Below are 18669 nucleotides of genomic sequence, written 5' to 3'. Positions count from 1 at the left end.
ACGAACACGGCGTGTACTTTAGTGGTCTCAGTAGAGCAGGCGGCCTGCGTGCAGTTGCTTGTAAACTAGCAAAGGCTATACCCTTTCAGCGTTTGACTCGTACGTTTTTTTAACCTCTTTGGAAGAAAACAGTTACGTATTTATACCTCTTCAGAGAGCATCTCGTACGTGATTTGGAGGGTCAAAGGGTATTATACCCGTAATTCTACGTGATGTGGAACCCTGAACCCCCTTTTAAGACTTCAAAAATCTGAGAAAATTAGGTCTTAAAAAGGGGAAGTCTGAAAATGGAGGTAAATTTACAGAGATTATGAAGGGAAATTGTAAAAACAAACAAAAAACACGATCTTAAACGAGCGGAAGTCTAACAGTGAGGGGTCCTAAAAGGGAGGTAAAAGAAAAACAAGTCGCGTAAGGCGAAAATACAACATTTAGTCAAGCTCAGTCGAACTCACAGAATGAAACTCAACGCATTGCATTTTTTCCGCAAGACCGTACACTCGTAGCATCGTCTGTCCACCGCTCGTGGCAAAGGCAGTGAAATTAACAATCCAGAAAAGCGCGGTGGCGGTTGCGCTGAGGAGGATAGCACGCTTTTCTATATCTCTATTCTTTTTAACTCTCTGAACGTGTTTTTAATCCAAACATATCATATCTATAAGTTTTTGGAATCAGGAACGGACAAGGAATAAGATGAAATTGTTTTTAAATCGATTTCGGAAATTTTTATTTTAATTTTAAATCATAATTTTCATATTTTTAATTTTCAGAGCTTGTTTTTAATCTGAATATAACATATCTATATGTTTTTTGGAATCAGAAAATGATGAAGAATACGATAAACGTAATTTTGGATCGTTTTATAAAAAAATGATTTTAATTACAATTTTGAGATTTTTGATGACCAAAGTCATTAATTAATTTGTAAGCCTCCAAGCTGAAATGCAATACCAAAGTCCGGCCTTCGTCAAAGATTGCTTGGCCAAAATTTCAATAAATTTTATTGAAAAATGAGGGTGCCTCAACTTTTACAAAATGCCGGATATGACGTCATCAAAGACATTTATCGAAAAAATGAAAAAAACGTCTGGGGATATCATACCCAGGAACTCTCATGAAATTTGTTATAAAGATCGGTCCAGTAGTTTACTCTGAATCGCTCTACACACACACACACACACACACACACACACCCCTCGTCTCGATTCCCCCCTCTATGTTAAAACATTTAGTCAAAACTTGACTAAATGTAAAAAGGGTTAAAGCAACTCACAGAAGGCAACTCAATCAAGTAGTTGCAGTCCAGCCACAGCTCCTCCAGTGCTGGCAGAGACCCAATGCTGGTTGGCTGAAAGGGAACACAATGTTCAATGGATAACAATTCTACTGTCAAAAATACTTCCAACAACAAGATCGCCATTTGGTTGCCGGTTGAAAGGGAACACAATGCACAATTGATAACAATTCTACTTTCAAAAATTCTTCCAACAACAATTATCCTGATTTAGCTCAGTGTGATTCCCCATCACACTGAATGAATCTCAAAATGATCACTGTTCTTTTGCAATGTGACATCTCTTCCGCAAGGCTAATGTAGGAGTATAGATAAATCCCTGCGCCTTGAATATGTGCGCGATATAAATTGCATAAAATAAAAATAAAAAAATAAATCCCTGCGCTTAGAACTGTACCCACGGAATACGCGCGATATAAGCCTCATATTGATTGATTGATCGAGTATGCTAGTAAAACAAATCTTGTCCTTTTAGTACATGTAATGATGTATGTTTTACTATCAACTATCATACACATCTTTTCTTTTCACAAAGAGAATTCCCACATTCTGGAAATGCAATTGAATTCTTCTGGGAATACCAGAATAATAGGATGCGTAGCTTGGTGAGGAAGGACACACACACATACACACACTCACACACACACACACACACACCCACACACACACACACACACCCACACACCCACACACCCACCCACCCACACACACACACCCACACACACACACACACACACTCGAAAACACACAAGTTTGACTACATGAACTGACCAGTTCCTCAATGTCGTTACTGCCCAGGTCCAGGATGCGCAGCTTGGTGAGGAAGGACAGCGACTGCGGCAGCTGACGCAGCATGTTGTCTCGCAGTTCCAGCGACTGCAAGTTTGTGAGGCTGTAAAAAGGTCAAGGCAAAAAATGAGGTCAAGGCCATACAAGGTCAACCAAACTTGAGACAAAAGGTTAGGGGTTGAAAGAGAGAGAGAGAGCAAGGGAGAGAGAGAGAGAGATGGTGGCGAAGAGAGAGAGAGAGAGAGAGAGAGAGACAGAGAGAGACAGACAGAGAGAGAGAGACAGAGAGAGAGAGAGAAAGTGAGGGAGAGACAGAGAGACTGAGAAAGAGACAGAGAGAGAGAGATAGAGAGAGAAAGAGAGAGTGCATGTGGTGGTTTCTTTTTGAGCTGAAAAAGAACCCACCTACATAAAAGATTAAAACTGGTCACACAAAATTGTTTATTTGTTAAGAGCATACAGGTATTATTTGTGTGTTAAAATGCCAATCTTTGTTGTTTCGTCGGCAGTCCTCACAGACAAAAGAACAAATGTCTTCTCGAGTTCTGATATACACGCATGTACATCCCCCCCCCCCCCACCACCACACACACACAAAGTACAATGTAAATTGTAATTGAAAACAATGAGAGAACGATCTAATTTCCAATTCCATTCAGCCACAAAAGGTTACGCACTAAATATTTTCCTCCAAAACAATTGAAGACTGCTTTAATATCGTCAGGCTCATCTGGCTGTGCGTTCAGTGAGTGAAAGGGGCAAAGAATTGAACATGATTTGTTGTGAACAGCATGGAGTTTGTACAGTGGAACCCCCCTTTTAAGACCCTTCTTTCCCGGACATTCTGTTCATAACATCTGCTAATTTACCTCCATTTTAAGACCTGTTTTCTCAGATTTTTGGAGGTCTAAAACTAGTAAAAGGGGGGTTCCGCTGTATTTTATACTGGGACAGTGTGTTCCAAGGCAACGTGACATTTCAATTACAGCTTACAAATACAGGTTTTATTCACACTGTATGCCAATGACAACCATCAGTTCTGTTTACTCTTTTTCTTAAATCGAGATTTCATATCAGATTTATTCCGGGCACAAGTGTAATGTTACTACGTCCTCTTCAATCCTTGTCTACAGTGCCCTTTATACCACAGTTTTTAAGTCCAAGATAATTTGAAAAAAAAGTCTGTGTACTACCCACAAATGGTATTTCAATGCAGACAAAAAAAGCAATAAAAAAAAAGTCACAGTCAAAAACTAATTATCTAAAACCTGAACAAGTAAGGCAAACAGACAGACACTGAGACAGACAGACAGACAGACAGACAGACACAGACAAATAAAAATTACAATCACACACAAAATGGAAAAGACATTTGAAACCACAGAAATGCAAAAGCTCATCATCCCCGAAACCCAGTAGCACAAGACCTCTGATAATAAGCTGCAGTCCAGAATATAGAATAAAATCAATACACAAATGATTACTTGATCTTCAACATTTCTCAAGTTTCAAAAATTCACAGATCTGCCCAACAGGCAGACATTTCAAGAGTTCCACACAGCAACATCGAGACGGACGCAGTGGCCTAGTGGATAAGACACCGGCCTTCTAATCGGAAGGTCATTAGTTCAAATCCCGGCCGCAGGCGCCTGGTGGGTTAAGGATGGAAATTTTTCCGATTTCCCAGGTTAATTAATGTGTAAAACTACTAGTGCCTTATACCCCTTCGTGTGTACACACAAGCACAGGACCAAGTGCGCACGGAAAAGATCCTGTACACTACAGACTAGAGACCAAGTGTTACTGTCTGTCATCTGCCTCGAGCATCCGAGAAAATTGTCCCTCTTTCTTTCTGCTGTGATGCCCGCAGAATGCTCTCAGACACCTCATAGATAGGCTGTGTAATCCATGTCAGAGTTTGGTGGGTTATAGAAACACAAAAATACCCAGCATGCTTCCCCCGAAAGCTAAGTATGGCTGCCTAAATGGCGGGGTAAAAGCAGTGTGAGTTTCAGCCCTTGAAAGAACTAACAAACACAGCAACACCAAGCGAGAGGGAGAAAACAACCCCACTGACCTGGCAATGTCATAGGGCAGACGTGTGAGCGAGACATCGTTCAGACCTAGATGTGTCAGGTTCCTCAACTGTGACAGTCCGTCAGGTAATCTGCAACACAGCAAACAGAAAAACAATATTATGTACAATGTTCTACATGTAGTAAGGAATTTACTACTAGTACTAGAGTGAATACAGTGGACTTTAAGACCTCCAAAAATCTGAGAAAATCCGGTCTTAAAAACAGGAGGGAGTCTTCTTCTTCTTGGCGATCGCTGGCGCTACACATTCAGTCCGCCTCGGGGGGTAAATTTACAGAGGAAATCTGAAAAAACGGCGGGGATGTAGCTCAGTCGGTAGCGCGCTGGATTTGTATCCAGTTGGCCGCTGTCAGCGTGAGTTCGTCCCCACGTTCGGCGAGAAATTTATTTCTCAGAGTCAACTTTGTGTGCAGACTCTCCTCGGTGTGCGAACACCCCCGTGTGTACACGTAAGCACAAGACCAAGTGCGCACGAAAAAGATACTGTAATCCATGTCAGAGTTCGGTGGGTTATAGAAACACAAAAATACCCAGCAGGCTTCCTCCGAAAGCGGCGTATGGCTGCCTAAATGGCGGGGTAAAAACCGGTCATACACGTAAAATTCCACTCGTGCAAAAAACATGAGTGTACGTGGGAGTTTCAGCCCACGAACGCAGAAGAAGAAGATCTGAAAAAACAAGGTCTTAGAAGGGGGGTTCCTTTGTCTGTCATCCTTAAGCAGCAAAGGTCACGAACTTCATCTTTTCATTATCAATCTGTTTGGAAGACACTGGTTATAATGCTATAAACTGACAGGTAAATAAAATTGTTTTATTCCTGTTGTATTGGAAGGAGGTGTTCACAAGACATGCTATTCTTACACAAACACGTTTGCACCCACGCGTACATTTTCCCTACCCCATACGGCTTTGCTTGCAAAGTACACTAACCTTTTGAAAAATACACTCAACTTTTTGGGAAAGTAGTCTTGCCTCGGGTTTAGGGTAAACAGGTCTGAACTTGCTATTGCAGGCAAGCCAACGTCATACAATTAAAAGAGGAAAATGAACATATTGTTTTTATCTTGTCAAAGCATTTTGATTCAGAAAAGATGCCACCTTGAATGACCGAGGTCTTTTACGTGCCATTGTGGTGACACGGGGGTGGGACATGGCTTCCGTTTCAGTCTAGGTCAGCACATAAAGTTGACCCGTGTCCGTCCCGGCCTGAATTCGAACCTGCGACCTTCCGATCACAAGTCCAGTGCTCTACTAACTGAGCTAACGGGCCCCCACGGGCAGAGATTGTATCCACTGTAAATAAATAGTCAAGCCAGCCTAAGAAGTGTGGAAGCACACCCATTGGGAACAAACACAGTGATTAGAAGCAGAGCTGGAGAGTTGAAAAAGAACCCTGGCTAAACTCTGTACATCACGCCTATGTTCAAGCAGGTTAGCAACAAAATACGACCCGGGTTGTTTGCGCCTGATCTGCATAACATGCTCCCTGTAGGTGATAGCATTAAGTGCATGCGTGCACACATATGTACTCTCTCCCTCTCAGTTGCTTCTTCTTCTTCTGCGTTCGTGGGCTGAAACTCCCATGTACACTCGTGGTTTTTTTGCATGAGTGGAATTTTACGTGTATGACTGGGTTTTTTTTACCTCGCCATTTAGGCAGCCATACGCCGTTTTCGGAGGAAGCATGCTGGGTATTTTCGTGTTTCTATAACCCACCGAACTCTGACATGGATTACAGGATCTTTTTCGTGCGCACTTGGTCTTGTGCTTTGCGTGTACACACGGGGGTCTTCGGACACTGAGGAGAGTCTGCACACAAAGTTGACTCTGAGAAATAAATCTCTCGCCGAACGTGGGGACGAACTCACGCTGACAGCGGCCAACTGGATACAAATCCAGCGCGCTACCGACTGAGCTACACCCCCGCCCCCCTCTCAGTTGCTATCTGTCTGTCACAGTGTCTGTCACAGTGTCTCTCTCTCTCTCTCTGAATCTCTCTCATTCTCACACTTAGTCACACTCACATGCATGCTCAGCCATCTTTCTTTCTTTCTTTCTTTCTTTCTTTATTTGGTGTTTAGCGTCGTTTTCAACCACGAAGGTTATATCGCGACAGGGAAAGGGGGGGAGATGGGATAGAGCCACTTGCTCAGCCATGAGTCAACAGGAATAAATGAGACATTGTGCATTTTCCCTGATGGACAAGAAGTTGACAGTGATTGGAATCAAGAAAAATGTCTGGAGACAAGGTTAAGCGCTGACTCTTCCCAGATTTGCCCCACGAGTTCAACACCATGTAATGATCGGTGTACTATAATCCAAAAATCAGACAAATAATTAGGAAATCATTTCTCATACCATCCATGACTAACTGCAAACTTTGGTCAGATGTTCAGTTTGTTTATTTCTAAACCTTACCAAGTCTACAATCACACATATTCTCCAATGGCAATGGCTACGGTTTATACCATATAGACAGTCTGAGTCAGCTTTTAGTCACTGTAGTAAATTAGTTGTCACAATCAACCAAATTCAAGTTGAGCAAGTGACCTATGAAATTCATGATGGATGAGCTCTGTCCTATAAGGCTGACTCGCTGGTCAGAAAAGGATCTACCGCGGAACCTACCACAAAGAGATCCCATTGGATAAGTCAAAAGTATTCCTACATTACAGGTTGCCTCTCACGACAGATATATTTTGTTTTATATAATTATATAGATGATACCAATCAATGAATCATACAATTATGATGCTAACAGCCCAGAAAAAAACGGTAGGCTGGTCTTTGGAATTAATTTAGTAAGAGTCCAACTCAAAGTACTGGTTTTGTTGCTTTACCAGCCAAAAATCCCGATAGTTCTAAAAATCAACCGGCAGCCAATTTTGTTCCGGTATGTTCTCATTTCAAGCGGTAAAATAACGCCAATACTGACTAGTTATTTACTATGTAAACTGACAAAGGGACTACAGAACTTCTGTCAGAAGCCGAGAAGGTGTCCTTTACTGTGAGGTGTACTCCCATCACTGACACCATTGAATTGATTCAGTGCTGTTCACAGGCCTCAGTCTTCGACACATGCATTTTTGATCTGATGCATTGTTCTGACCCCTGGTCGGTCGATTGCCCGGTAGTTTAGACACGTAGGAGGAGTTCTTACCATCACCTTTCCTACAAAGTGTACAAACTCAGGACACTTGGACCTATATATTTTTAATTCAGGCCGAACTGACCTTTTGTCCTTTGAGTCTGAGAAGAACACTGCTGATATCAACTCGGAAACACCACCTAATGTGCGATGCAGGTGTGTTGGCCTTAGAGAACAACAAGTCGCGTAAGGCGAAAATACAACATTTAGTCAAGTAGCTGTCGAACTCACAGAATGAAACTGAACGCAACGCAACGCAACAAGACCGTATACTCGTAGCATCGTCACTCCACCGCCCGTGGCAAAGGCAGTGCCAGTGGAATTGACAAGAAGAGCGGGGTATTCGTTGCGCTGAGAAGGATAGCACGCTTTTCTGTACCTCTCTTCGTTTTAACTTTCTGAGCGTGTTTTTAATCCAAACATATCATATCTATATGTTTTTGGGAACAGGAACCGACAAGGAATAAGATGAAAGTGTTTTTAAATTGATTTCGAAAAAACAATTTTGATAATAATTTTTATATATTTAATTTTCAGAGCTTGTTGTTAATCCAAATATAACATATTTATATGTTTTTGGAATCAGCAAACGATGGAGAATAAGATGAACGTAAATTTGGATCGTTTTATAAATTTTTTTTTTTTTTTACAATTTTCAGATTTTTAATGACAAAAGTCATTGATTAATTTTTAAGCCACCAAGCTGAAATGCAATACCGAAGTCCGGGCTTCGTCGAAGATTACTTGACCAAAATTTGAACCAATTTGGTTGAAAAATGAGGGCGTGACAGTGCCGCCTCAACTTTCACTAAAAGCCGGATATGACGTCATCAAAGACATTTATCAAAAAAATGAAAAAAACGTCTGAGGATATCATACCCAGGAACTCTCATGTCAAATGTCATAAAGATCGGTCCAGTAGTTTGGTCTGAATCGCTCTACACGCACGCACGCACACACACACACACATACACCAAGACCCTCGTCTCGATTCCCCCCTCGATGTTAAAACATTTAGTCATAACTTGACTAAATGTAAAAAGTGAGTTGGTCCTCAATTCAAAAATACATTTAAGACTAAGTCCAAATCAAATGTCGATGCTCTATTTGTATGGTGTAAAAACTGATGGTCAGAAGACCCCCTATAATGTCAAATCTATGTGACGGTCAACCAGGCAGGGGTTAGGGAAGACTAATGAGAAAGATCAAGAAAGTATACATCAATGACCAAAGACCGAAACCTAGAAACAACATTGATTGTATTGATCCTGGCCTAAACACTGCTGGCAGGACGGCTAAAGCATCACGGAGACGTTGTCTGCTTGACCAGTCAATAGCCGCTGGTCCCACCTCGGAGGAGGCCAAAAGGACAGCCAGAGAACAGAGGAAGTGGAGGCTCGATCAGTCAATGCTCCACAAGGAGCGAAGAGGATTAAGTCAAGTTAGCCAAACGAAGGCTGCAGGTGAGAAAAGGTGTGTCAGTGTCTGACTGAAATGCTGACCAAACGAGCGATGCAGGTGTGTTGGACGGAAATGCTGACCAAACGAGCGATGCAGGTGTGTTGGACTGAAATGCTGACCAAACGAGCGATGCGGGTGTGTTTGACTGAAATGCTGACCAAACGAGCGATGCAGGTGTGTTGGACTGAAATGCTGACCAAACGAGCGATGCAGGTGTGTTGGACTGAAATGCTGACCAAACGAGCGATACAGGTGTGTTGGACTGAAATGCTGACCAAATGAGCGCTACAAGAACACGAGTGTCAGTGTCTGTGTGAAATGAAATGCTGACCAGCCACTCACCTGCTGAGAGGGTTACTGCTGAAATCCACCACCTGTAGATTCTTGCAGAAGCGTATGCTCTCTGGGATTTCACAGATTTCTGCAAACAAAAACACAGCAAAATGTGAACAACCTGGATAGACTGCATAACAATTCAAATGTGAACATCAAATTCAAAACATTTTGAGCCAGTAATTAAGTTTAAATAAGCTCTCTGGGATTTCACAGATTTCTGCGAACAAAGCACAGTCAAATGCATGCCAGGACAGGCCATATCACAGTTCATTTATAAGTGAACACAACAACATTTAAGATCAGTAATTTAAGTTCAAGTTTCAACAACATCTTTTTAAATGATGAAGAAGAGAAAAGGCTCCTGTTGAAACCGATAGACCTTACTCTTTCAGACTTTCTGTTCATAGCCTCTACAGTAAGTGTAAATTAACCTCTATTTTCTAAGACTAGTTTTAAGACCTGGTTTTCTCAGATTTTTGGATGTCTTATAAAGGGGGCTCCACTGTAGGGTCTTGCAGAATCACAACACTGCTATCTGCTGCTCTAGTGAATCAAAACAGTATTGATTTTTTAGTCTCAAGTCAGACAGAAATCTCCTGCCAGCTGCTATCTGAGTATTATCATTACCCCTGTGAAGATGTATTAAGTTTCTAACTTCAAACTGGGTCAGCGCACATGTATGTGTCAGTTACCTCAGGCCCCTGCTCTTGCAATAAAACAGGTATCCATTCAATGGAAAGACCCACATTTTTCCCCCATGAAGATTTTCTTTATCTGTTTGTGTGATAGTGTTACGTTGTTTACTTTATATTACTTGTGATCAGAGTTAAAATGAATAGAAGACACCTCAATCACTCTCAAAATTGAGTGGGAAAAGCTTAGACCTCTGAGTACTAATAGTAAATTCACAAAATTGTATGACATTTTAAAATGATTGAAATCAAAACTCATGAGGGTGGAAAACAATAAAAGGTGTTTGCAGCTTAAAAACAAAAACAGCACAACAGGAAATGATCTTGCTCATCAAGAAACAGAAAGTGTTTTGTGTGAAAAATAATTGACAAGCAAGAGACATGTATACACTGATTTAGAGATGTACTAGCAGTAACAGCCCTTGTCATTCTTTCTTTACTGCACCACTAGCCATGGGGTTGATTACTGAGCAGTGAGGGATTGGCTGTACAGTGTAAATGAAATCACCCTTGTAAGACACTACCCCCCCCCCCCCCCCCCCTCTCTCTTCAAACTTTCTTTTTGTTAAATCAGTTAATAACCGATGCTGGTGTGGTGTAAATCATTAAATGTACCATCATTACATTTAGTCAAGTTTTGACTAAATGTGTTAACATAGAGGGGGAATCGAAACGAGGGTCGTGGTGTATGCGTGTGTGTGTGTCTGTGCGAGTGTAGAGCGATTCAGACTAAACTAGTGGACCGATCTTTATGAAATTTTACACGAGAGTTCCTGGGTATGAAATCCCCAGACGTTTTGTTCATTTTTTCGATAAATGTCTTTTATGACGTCATATCCGGCTTTTTGTAAAAGTTGAGGCGGCACTGTCACACCTTCATTTTTCAATCAAATTGATTGAAATTTTGGCCAAGCAATCTTCGACGAAGGCCGGACTTCGGTATTGCATTTCAGCATGGAGGCTTAAAAATGAATTTATGACTTTGGTCATTAAAAATCTGAAAATTGTAATTAAAATTATTTTTTTATAAAACGATCCAAAATTACTTTTATTGTATTTTTCATCATGTTCTGATTCCAAAAACATATAAATATGTTATATTCAGAGTAAAAACAAGCTCTGAAAATTAAAAATATAAAATTATGATTAGAATTAAATTTCCAAAATCGTTTTAAAAACATTTCATCTTATTCCTTGTCGGTTCCTGATTCCAAAAACATATGATATGATTGGAGTAAAAACACGCTCAGAAAGTTAAAACGAAGAGAGGTACAGTAAAGCGTGCTATGCAGCACAGCGCAACCGCGCTGAACAGGCTCGTCACTTTCACTGCCTTTTGCACTAGCGGCGGACTACGGTCATTGTGAAAAAATGCAGTGCGTTTAGTTTCATTCTGTGAGTTCCACAGCTTGACTAAATGTAGTAATTTTGCCTTACGCCGACTTGTTTTTAGACTTGATTTTAACAGATCTTTAGTGGTCTGAAAAAGGGTCCACTGTAACTTTTAACCCTTGAAAACATGACCTTCCTTGACCCCCCCCCCCCCCTCACATCCAGTAAACCTTTGCCCTCTTCCCATGTGCGCCAAAGCAGAGTGACCCCAGCCCCTTGGTCCAACACAGACCTGGCCATGTGGCTAATTAGCAAGCAGTGAGGGGCTTGGCCCCACATAACTCACGGTCCCACTTTGATCATTACTCTCAGTCTCACAGCCACAAGGCCTGGTGGGTTTCATTGCTCTCACAGCCTGAAGGGAAATCCCAGTTTATACACATGTAACTTTGTAAGGTATAGCAGTGGGTTCCGTCCGAAGGAATGCATAATGTTCTCACTAATTACAGTGTACCCCCTCTCTTTTGATCTTCTGCGTTCGTGGGCTGAAACTCCCACGTACACTCGTGTTAGTGCACAAGTAGAATTTAACGTGTATGACCGTTTTTACCCCGCCATACACCGCTTTCGGAGGAAGCATGCTGGGTATTATCGTGTTTCTATAACCCATCGAACTCTGACATGGATTACAGGATCTTTTCCGTGCGCACTTGGTCTTGTGCTTGCGTGTACACACGAAGGGGGATAAGCCACTAGCAGGTCTGCACATTAGTAGACCTGGGAGATCGAAAAAATCTCCACACTTAAGTTATAACCCACCAGGCGGCCGCGGCTCGAACCCTCGACTAAGAGGCCGACGTCTTACCACCCCGCCACAGCGCCCGTCGATCTTTTGATCACATACTGACATAGATCTGTAAATTGACCTCCATTTTAAAAATGTAAAATCTCTTCCCTTTCAGACCTGAGTTTCTCAGATTTGTTGAAGGTCTTCAAAAGGGAGTTTCCATGTACTTACAGGCATCTCTATCATTGCTCTTACCCTGACTGTCACACCGCCTCAAGGGGAGTTTCCATGTACTTACAGGCATCTCTATCATTGCTCTTACCCTGACTGTCACACCGCCTCAAGGGGAATTTCCATGTACTTACAGGCATCTCTATCATTGCTCTTACCCTGACTGTCACACCGCCTCAAGGGGAGTTTCCATGTACTTACAGGCATCTCTATCATTGCTCTTACCCTGACTGTCACACCGCCTCAAGGGGAGTTTCCATGTACTTACAGGCATCTCTATCATTGCTCTTACTCTGACTGTCACACCGCCTCAAGGGGAGTTTCCATGTACTTACAGGCATCTCTATCATTGCTCTTACCCTGACTGTCACACCGCCTCAAGGGGAATTTCCATGTACTTACAGGCATCTCTATCAATGCTCTTACTCTGACTGTCACACCGCCTCAAGGGGAGTTTCCATGTACTTACAGGCATCTCTATCATTGCTCTTACTCTGACTGTCACACCGCCTCAAGGGGAGTTTCCATGTACTTACAGGCATCTCTATCATTGCTCTTACTCTGACTGTCACACCGCCTCAAGGGGAGTTTCCATGTACTTACAGGCATCTCTATCATTGCTCTTACCCTGACTGTCACACCGCCTCAAGGGGAGTTTCCATGTACTTACAGGCATCTCTATCATTGCTCTTACCCTGACTGTCACACCGCCTCAAGGGGAGTTTCCATGTACTTACAGGCATCTCTATCATTGCTCTTACTCTGACTGTCACACCGCCTCAAGGGGAGTTTCCATGTACTGACAGGCATCTCTATCATTGCTCTTACCCTGACTGTCACACCGCCTCAAGGGGAGTTTCCATGTACTTACAGGCATCTCTATCATTGCTCTTACCCTGACTGTCACACCGCCTCAAGGGGAGTTTCCATGTACTTACAGGCATCTCTATCATTGCTCTTACCCTGACTGTCACACCGCCTCAAGGGGAGTTTCCATGTACTTACAGGCATCTCTATCATTGCTCTTACCCTGACTGTCACACCGCCTCAAGGGGAATTTCCATGTACTTACAGGCATCTCTATCAATGCTCTTACCCTGACTGTCACACCGCCTCAAGGGGAAATCCAGTTTACACACATGCAATGTATAACTGTGGGTTCAGTCCAATTTACTATTTAGGGCATGTGGATGTCACACTCTTTGGCAGTGCGGACATGATGCAATTTGGACAGTACCCGCTATTACGAGCTAGTCGTGTGACAGAGAGTTTTCTTGCACACGAGACTGTAGATGTTTCACGACGGCTTTAGCCGGAGTGAAACAGCAGCAGTCGAGTGTGCAAGAAAACTCTCTGTCACACGACTAGCTCGTAATGGCGATTATGTCTCACAGCTTCAACAGAGGAGAGAACAAACACGTTTTGCGTACTCACGCTTGATAAACCTAAACACAGGAGCAGCCATTGTGGAGAGATCTACTTTTTGACGAAAGTGACCGAACAACTATAAATGACGTCTCGGAATATGTGAATGACGTCACAGTCATCGTCACAGTCTGTATCTTTTGAAGCATCGCAATCTTCATGACGTCTTTCTGTGTCTGCATCCGCGAAATGTTTGTTCTTTCCGGGATCTTTGTCATCTATGTTCACAACTCTGTCCTTATAGTGTCAGACTAACAGGCCTCCTGAGCGAGCCACTTTCCAAGGGCAGCTAAATTCGCGTATGGAAACAGTACTGTCGTCTGGGATGCCGTTTTCAGTATTCTGAGCGTTGAAGAATTTGTAAAGAGAAGAAACGATAACAGCAGGAGAAATAAAAGTCGTGTGTGCATTTTGGGGTTTTTGGGGGGACGATTTCGAGTTTGAATCCGTTCTTGCACATGCTCCAAAGCGCGTAACATACAATCTTGCACACGTTTGCTTTAGTAGTGGCAAAGAAGGAAAGCGTGTGACATTGCATGTTATTGCATATGATTCATGAATACGACACACTTAGAATGAGATTGACCGAATCTATCAGTATGGTTTTTTTTAATTCAAAAGTGGCAGACCACTGTAGCACTGGCAGCTTTACAGTTGTTACCAGCTCACATCCTGGCACACATGTTTTAACACTGGCACACATGTTTTAACTCTTACCAGTTCGCTCCCTTGCCCATCGTAAGCAAGCTTACGATGCCCCCCCTGTAGTTTTCCACTGACCAATTATCTAATTATAAATATATTTTTTTTTTTTTTACATTGGATGGGTCGGACAGTGGATAAACTCATATTTAAGACACACTTTATGACTGAAACAAGCTGGGTTTTTGTTATAAGTTAGTTATAGAAATGCATTATTAGGCCCCCCCCAAAAAAAGTCTGTTAACGGTAACATAGGCCAAAAAAATAGGGTCGGTAGGTCGGGACTTTTTTTTTATATTTTTTTCCCAAAACATATTTTTAAGTTATTTTGCCAAAAAACAAAGCCCCTTTTTTTATTTTTTTTCCAAATATTTTTTTTCTTCAAATTTTTTAAATTTTTTTTTTATTTATTTATTTTTTAACCAAAAGGCAAACAAAAGTCTAGGGTCGCGCGAAAAAATAGGGTCAGTCAGGATACCGTAAACAGAATATTTTTTTGGGGGGGCCTTAGGCATGAAACGTCCAACTTTGAAATTTGGGTGGGGGTATTCAGGTGACAATAACTTTTTTGTTTATCAGCAAAACTCTATAAAACTTTGCTATGTTATGTAAAATGAATGCCCAAACAGACTAGTTAGCAGCATATCTAAAATAAACTGAACACAAAAAAAATTTCTTCTTTGTGTTTGTCACGTGTTCCAAAAAATGGGCGTACAAATTTCAACAAAAATCATGTTGTCATCCCCATAAAATTTTTACCTTTAAAGATAGCACAATTCTCTTTGCAAATATGAAAAGCTTATTCATTTTCCTTTCATTTGATATATAACTTTCTATATTTCATTTAGAATATGACCCCAGATAGCCACTCGGCAAGTAGGCACCAACAGCACTGTAAAATATGCCCTAAAACCCCCGAACTGGTAAGAGTTAACACAGACTTTTGTCTGTGGATATACATTACATGTTTGAACATATTGGCCTTTGCAGGAAAGATAGAATGCACACATGGTTAAAAATGTGACAAAAATGCAATGACACATGAAATTTTGAAATTAATGGTTGAATGACAAGAAACACACCATTTTAAAGAGATCAAAATTCTGAGCACATAGCAATTTGTTTTATTTAAATCGGTGAAGTAGTTCTCGAGATATGGTCATTTTAGTTGAGAAATTTTGGGCGTCATTTGAGGACAAAGCTAGTGACATAGACCGATTGCTGTGGTAATGACATGAAATTTTGAAATTAATGGTTGAATGACAAGAAACACACCATTTTAAAGAGATCAACATTCTGAGCACATAGCAATTTGTTTTATTTAAATCGGTGCAGTAGTTCTCGAGATATGGTCATTTTAGTTTGAAATCACTTTGCTTTGAGCGAGCCGAGATCACAACCTCTTCAGGCTTTTGATCGGCCGAGTTTCGCATTTTTCGGGTCCAGTTTTGCGCAGCATAATCGTTGGGAATAAGTCATTTCTCGCTCGATTCTTTTGATTTTTGGTTTAAATGAAACAGAAGTTAATGTTTTATAAACTGCATTTTAACCGTGTATACCGATGGAAGTTTTCAGACCAAATTTTAGTGAAACTCACACGAGTAATATTCACCGATATGCTGACGGAGATGTAGCTTCCGGTGGTTCGCGGTTTTTTGTATGGGAAAGATGTAAGGCTTTCTCTGATTGGTTGCAAAATATCACAGCCCTCCAATTAAAATTACGGTATTCCGAGCAGTTTGAAATGAACTGGTCGTCTGCTAAGAGTGACGCGAAAATGGCCGCGAGAGGCAGTGAAGACGAACACGCACTTTCACACTCAAAATATTCCAAAACACATCTTTTATTAATTTCATACAGTAAACTTTGTTTTTGAATCATTTCTTTATCCATTCCTTTTTTATTTGATACATAATATGTGACTCACATACATCATTTATGCCAATTATTTTTCACTCAAAGTGAAAAAAAGTGCCTTTTCACTGTGTCCTCAGTTAACGCTGGGCGATGTGGCAATGCTACAGTTAAAGTCAGAGAGTTTTTAAGCTTTTCTTCAAGACTCTTTCCTCTAACTAAGTCTTAGTAGTGAGACTTTTAGACATCATTAGGAATTATATAGGAAATCCGTAAAGAAATTGTGCATGAATTCAAAAACTCTGGACTTCCTAGAGGTAACTTTCACATTCAATCTGATCCATACTCTCGCATGACTTTTTGTTAAACTTTGCAAAAGGAGACTTTCCTGCTATAAATTATAATCTATGTGGAGTTCTGTTCAATTTAATTTTCAATGAAACATAAGGCCTAAAAAAAAAATAGGTGTGGTTACGGTAACCCGACCTACCCTATTTTTAGGGGCCGACCCTATAACTTTTTTATTACATTTGTCAACAACAACAACAAAACGGTGCAGAAAACGACAGCGCTCGAGTCGCACACCTACTTCCCTGTCAAGTAGGTTTAATTTGTACACATTAGAAAAAAAAGTTTAAAAAAAAAAAGTGATTGCCTACCTTCCTACCCTATTTTTTTTGGCTATGTTACCTTAACCACACCAATTTTTTTTTGGCCTAACCATACTACTAGACCAACCATCAACAAAAAACCGGCTCTTTTATTATATACAGTTTTAATTGAAATACTATCTATCTTCTCTTTGCTGGGCTGCAGAAATAAGACTGACACTGTCAGACCCCCCCCCCCCCCCCAACCCCTTTTGTTCCCTACTGTAGAAGGAGAATGACATACAGCAAACCCATGAAAAATAGGTTTAACTTTTACAGACAAACAAACAAACAAACAACTTGGGCAGGTTCCAAACAAGAGTAACGACAACACACACTTCTTTCTTTCTGGGTTTATCTTCCTGCATATTTGACAGAGACGAAATAATCTTAACTTTTGGAATCATCAAAGGACAGGCCGGGAGGACAATGTTTACTTCCTCCCTAAACTGTCAACTTCAACGTGGCGGCTCATTTTCTTTCGAGGGGCATCATTTCTTTGTGAATAACATAATAGTCTGAAATTGTGACACACAATCTTCCAACTCCTCTCCTGTTCTTTACAAATAAACACGGACTTTTTTGTTTGTGCTGGGATTTAAAGTCGTGATCTATCATAAACACCACACACCAACACGCCCAGTCCCTCATTTGTTCAGACTAAGCGGTGCCCATTCTGCACAGCCCTAGGTGCTCGGCGAAAATGTACTGACAGTGAGAGTAATGTGAACGAACGCGTAAAGAGGCGGACTGGTCACTGAACGGGCCTTGGCATCGTCTGACACATGCGCGGAACATCCAAAATGGCCGCCTTCACAATCGCTCCTCCTTCAAAATACACACCTGTCCTAAATAATAAACGCACATGCTCGCTTCAAAACGTACACCACCACAAGCTTACCATTTTTACTGACGTCCAGTTCCATAAGGTTGATGAAACTGCTGATTTCTTGCGGTAGCCTGCCGATTTCATTGTCGCTTAGACTCAGTTTTCTAAGCTGAACCAGCCGAAAAAATCCCTGAAAAGGAAAAGAACGAGGAAGGGTTAACGCAAATAAAACGCGATCGGCGGCAACATACGAGGGAAAAGGGAAATCAGAAGCAAACTACATACTCTTGGGAGATCCTTGATTTGATTTGCGTCGAGAAAAAGCTCTTCTAGACTCCGTGCGTAACGCAAAACATCATCGGGAATCGCTGTCAATCCCCAATGTCGTCTGTCGACAGACTCGACCTGCTGATTGCAAGCTCGAAACAGGGGAATACACTTCAGCATGGCTACGAAATCAGGACCGGGTGCCCGATCGACGCATCAACAAGTTAATCCACAACGATCCGACGCCGAAGAGAAGAAGGTGAAGGTGACACAAACAAACAACGAAGCCGTATCAACAATCCATTACGAAGATTCGAATCATGGTGCAGGATTTGTACTCCAGTGACGTCATACGCAAGTCCATCATGCCCTACAGAGCAGGTAGCACAAATTCTTCCGCTGATGCTGTGTCACGTGACCGTCAGAATGGAATGTCAGGTATCTCCCGAGCGAATGATGCGCTGTTTTTGCCGGCCGGCGTTTGGTTTCATTCGCTGTGTGCAGTGTTATTTATCAGCTGCATTTATCTGCTATATTTGTCTTCACCCACCACAACCTTAGCATCATAGTTTTGCTTGCTTTGCTTCCTTTTTTTCCTCGTGTAAGCGTGACCTCATTTATGGATTCCCGGTTGAAAATAAAATAAAATAGACACAAATGAAAGAAAAACCAAACACTGTCGGAGCAGAAAGGAAAAGTTGAATGAAAATATATCAGGTACAATTGAGCCATGGATCGAAGCTCTTATCAGGATAATCCTAATCACAGTACATGA

The 18669-nt window shown here is 41.5% G+C and overlaps 1 protein-coding gene across 14 annotated transcripts in view; it reads right to left on the bottom strand.

Annotated features, from left to right (window-relative positions):
- The window catches only part of LOC138980426 (protein scribble homolog), a 142762-nt gene extending 124510 nt beyond the window's left edge, over positions 1–18252 (bottom strand). For all 14 annotated transcript variants that reach the window (XM_070353294.1, XM_070353303.1, XM_070353307.1 and 11 more), the window contains exons 1-6: positions 17913–18252; positions 17700–17817; positions 9132–9210; positions 4161–4250; positions 2066–2186; positions 1274–1348 (exon numbers count right to left, since the gene is read on the bottom strand). In XM_070353294.1, coding sequence (XP_070209395.1) covers positions 1274–1348; positions 2066–2186; positions 4161–4250; positions 9132–9210; positions 17700–17817; positions 17913–18074 — 645 coding nt within the window. In that variant the 5' untranslated portion in view covers positions 18075–18252. The remainder of the gene's footprint in view (positions 1–1273; positions 1349–2065; positions 2187–4160; positions 4251–9131; positions 9211–17699; positions 17818–17912) is intronic.
- Positions 18253–18669: the final 417 nt, after the last annotated feature.

This window comes from Littorina saxatilis, linkage group LG11, assembly GCF_037325665.1.
Source record: "Littorina saxatilis isolate snail1 linkage group LG11, US_GU_Lsax_2.0, whole genome shotgun sequence".
NCBI classification, from domain to species: Eukaryota; Metazoa; Mollusca; class Gastropoda; order Littorinimorpha; family Littorinidae; genus Littorina; species Littorina saxatilis.
This window is presented reverse-complemented; position numbering and strand designations above follow the sequence as displayed.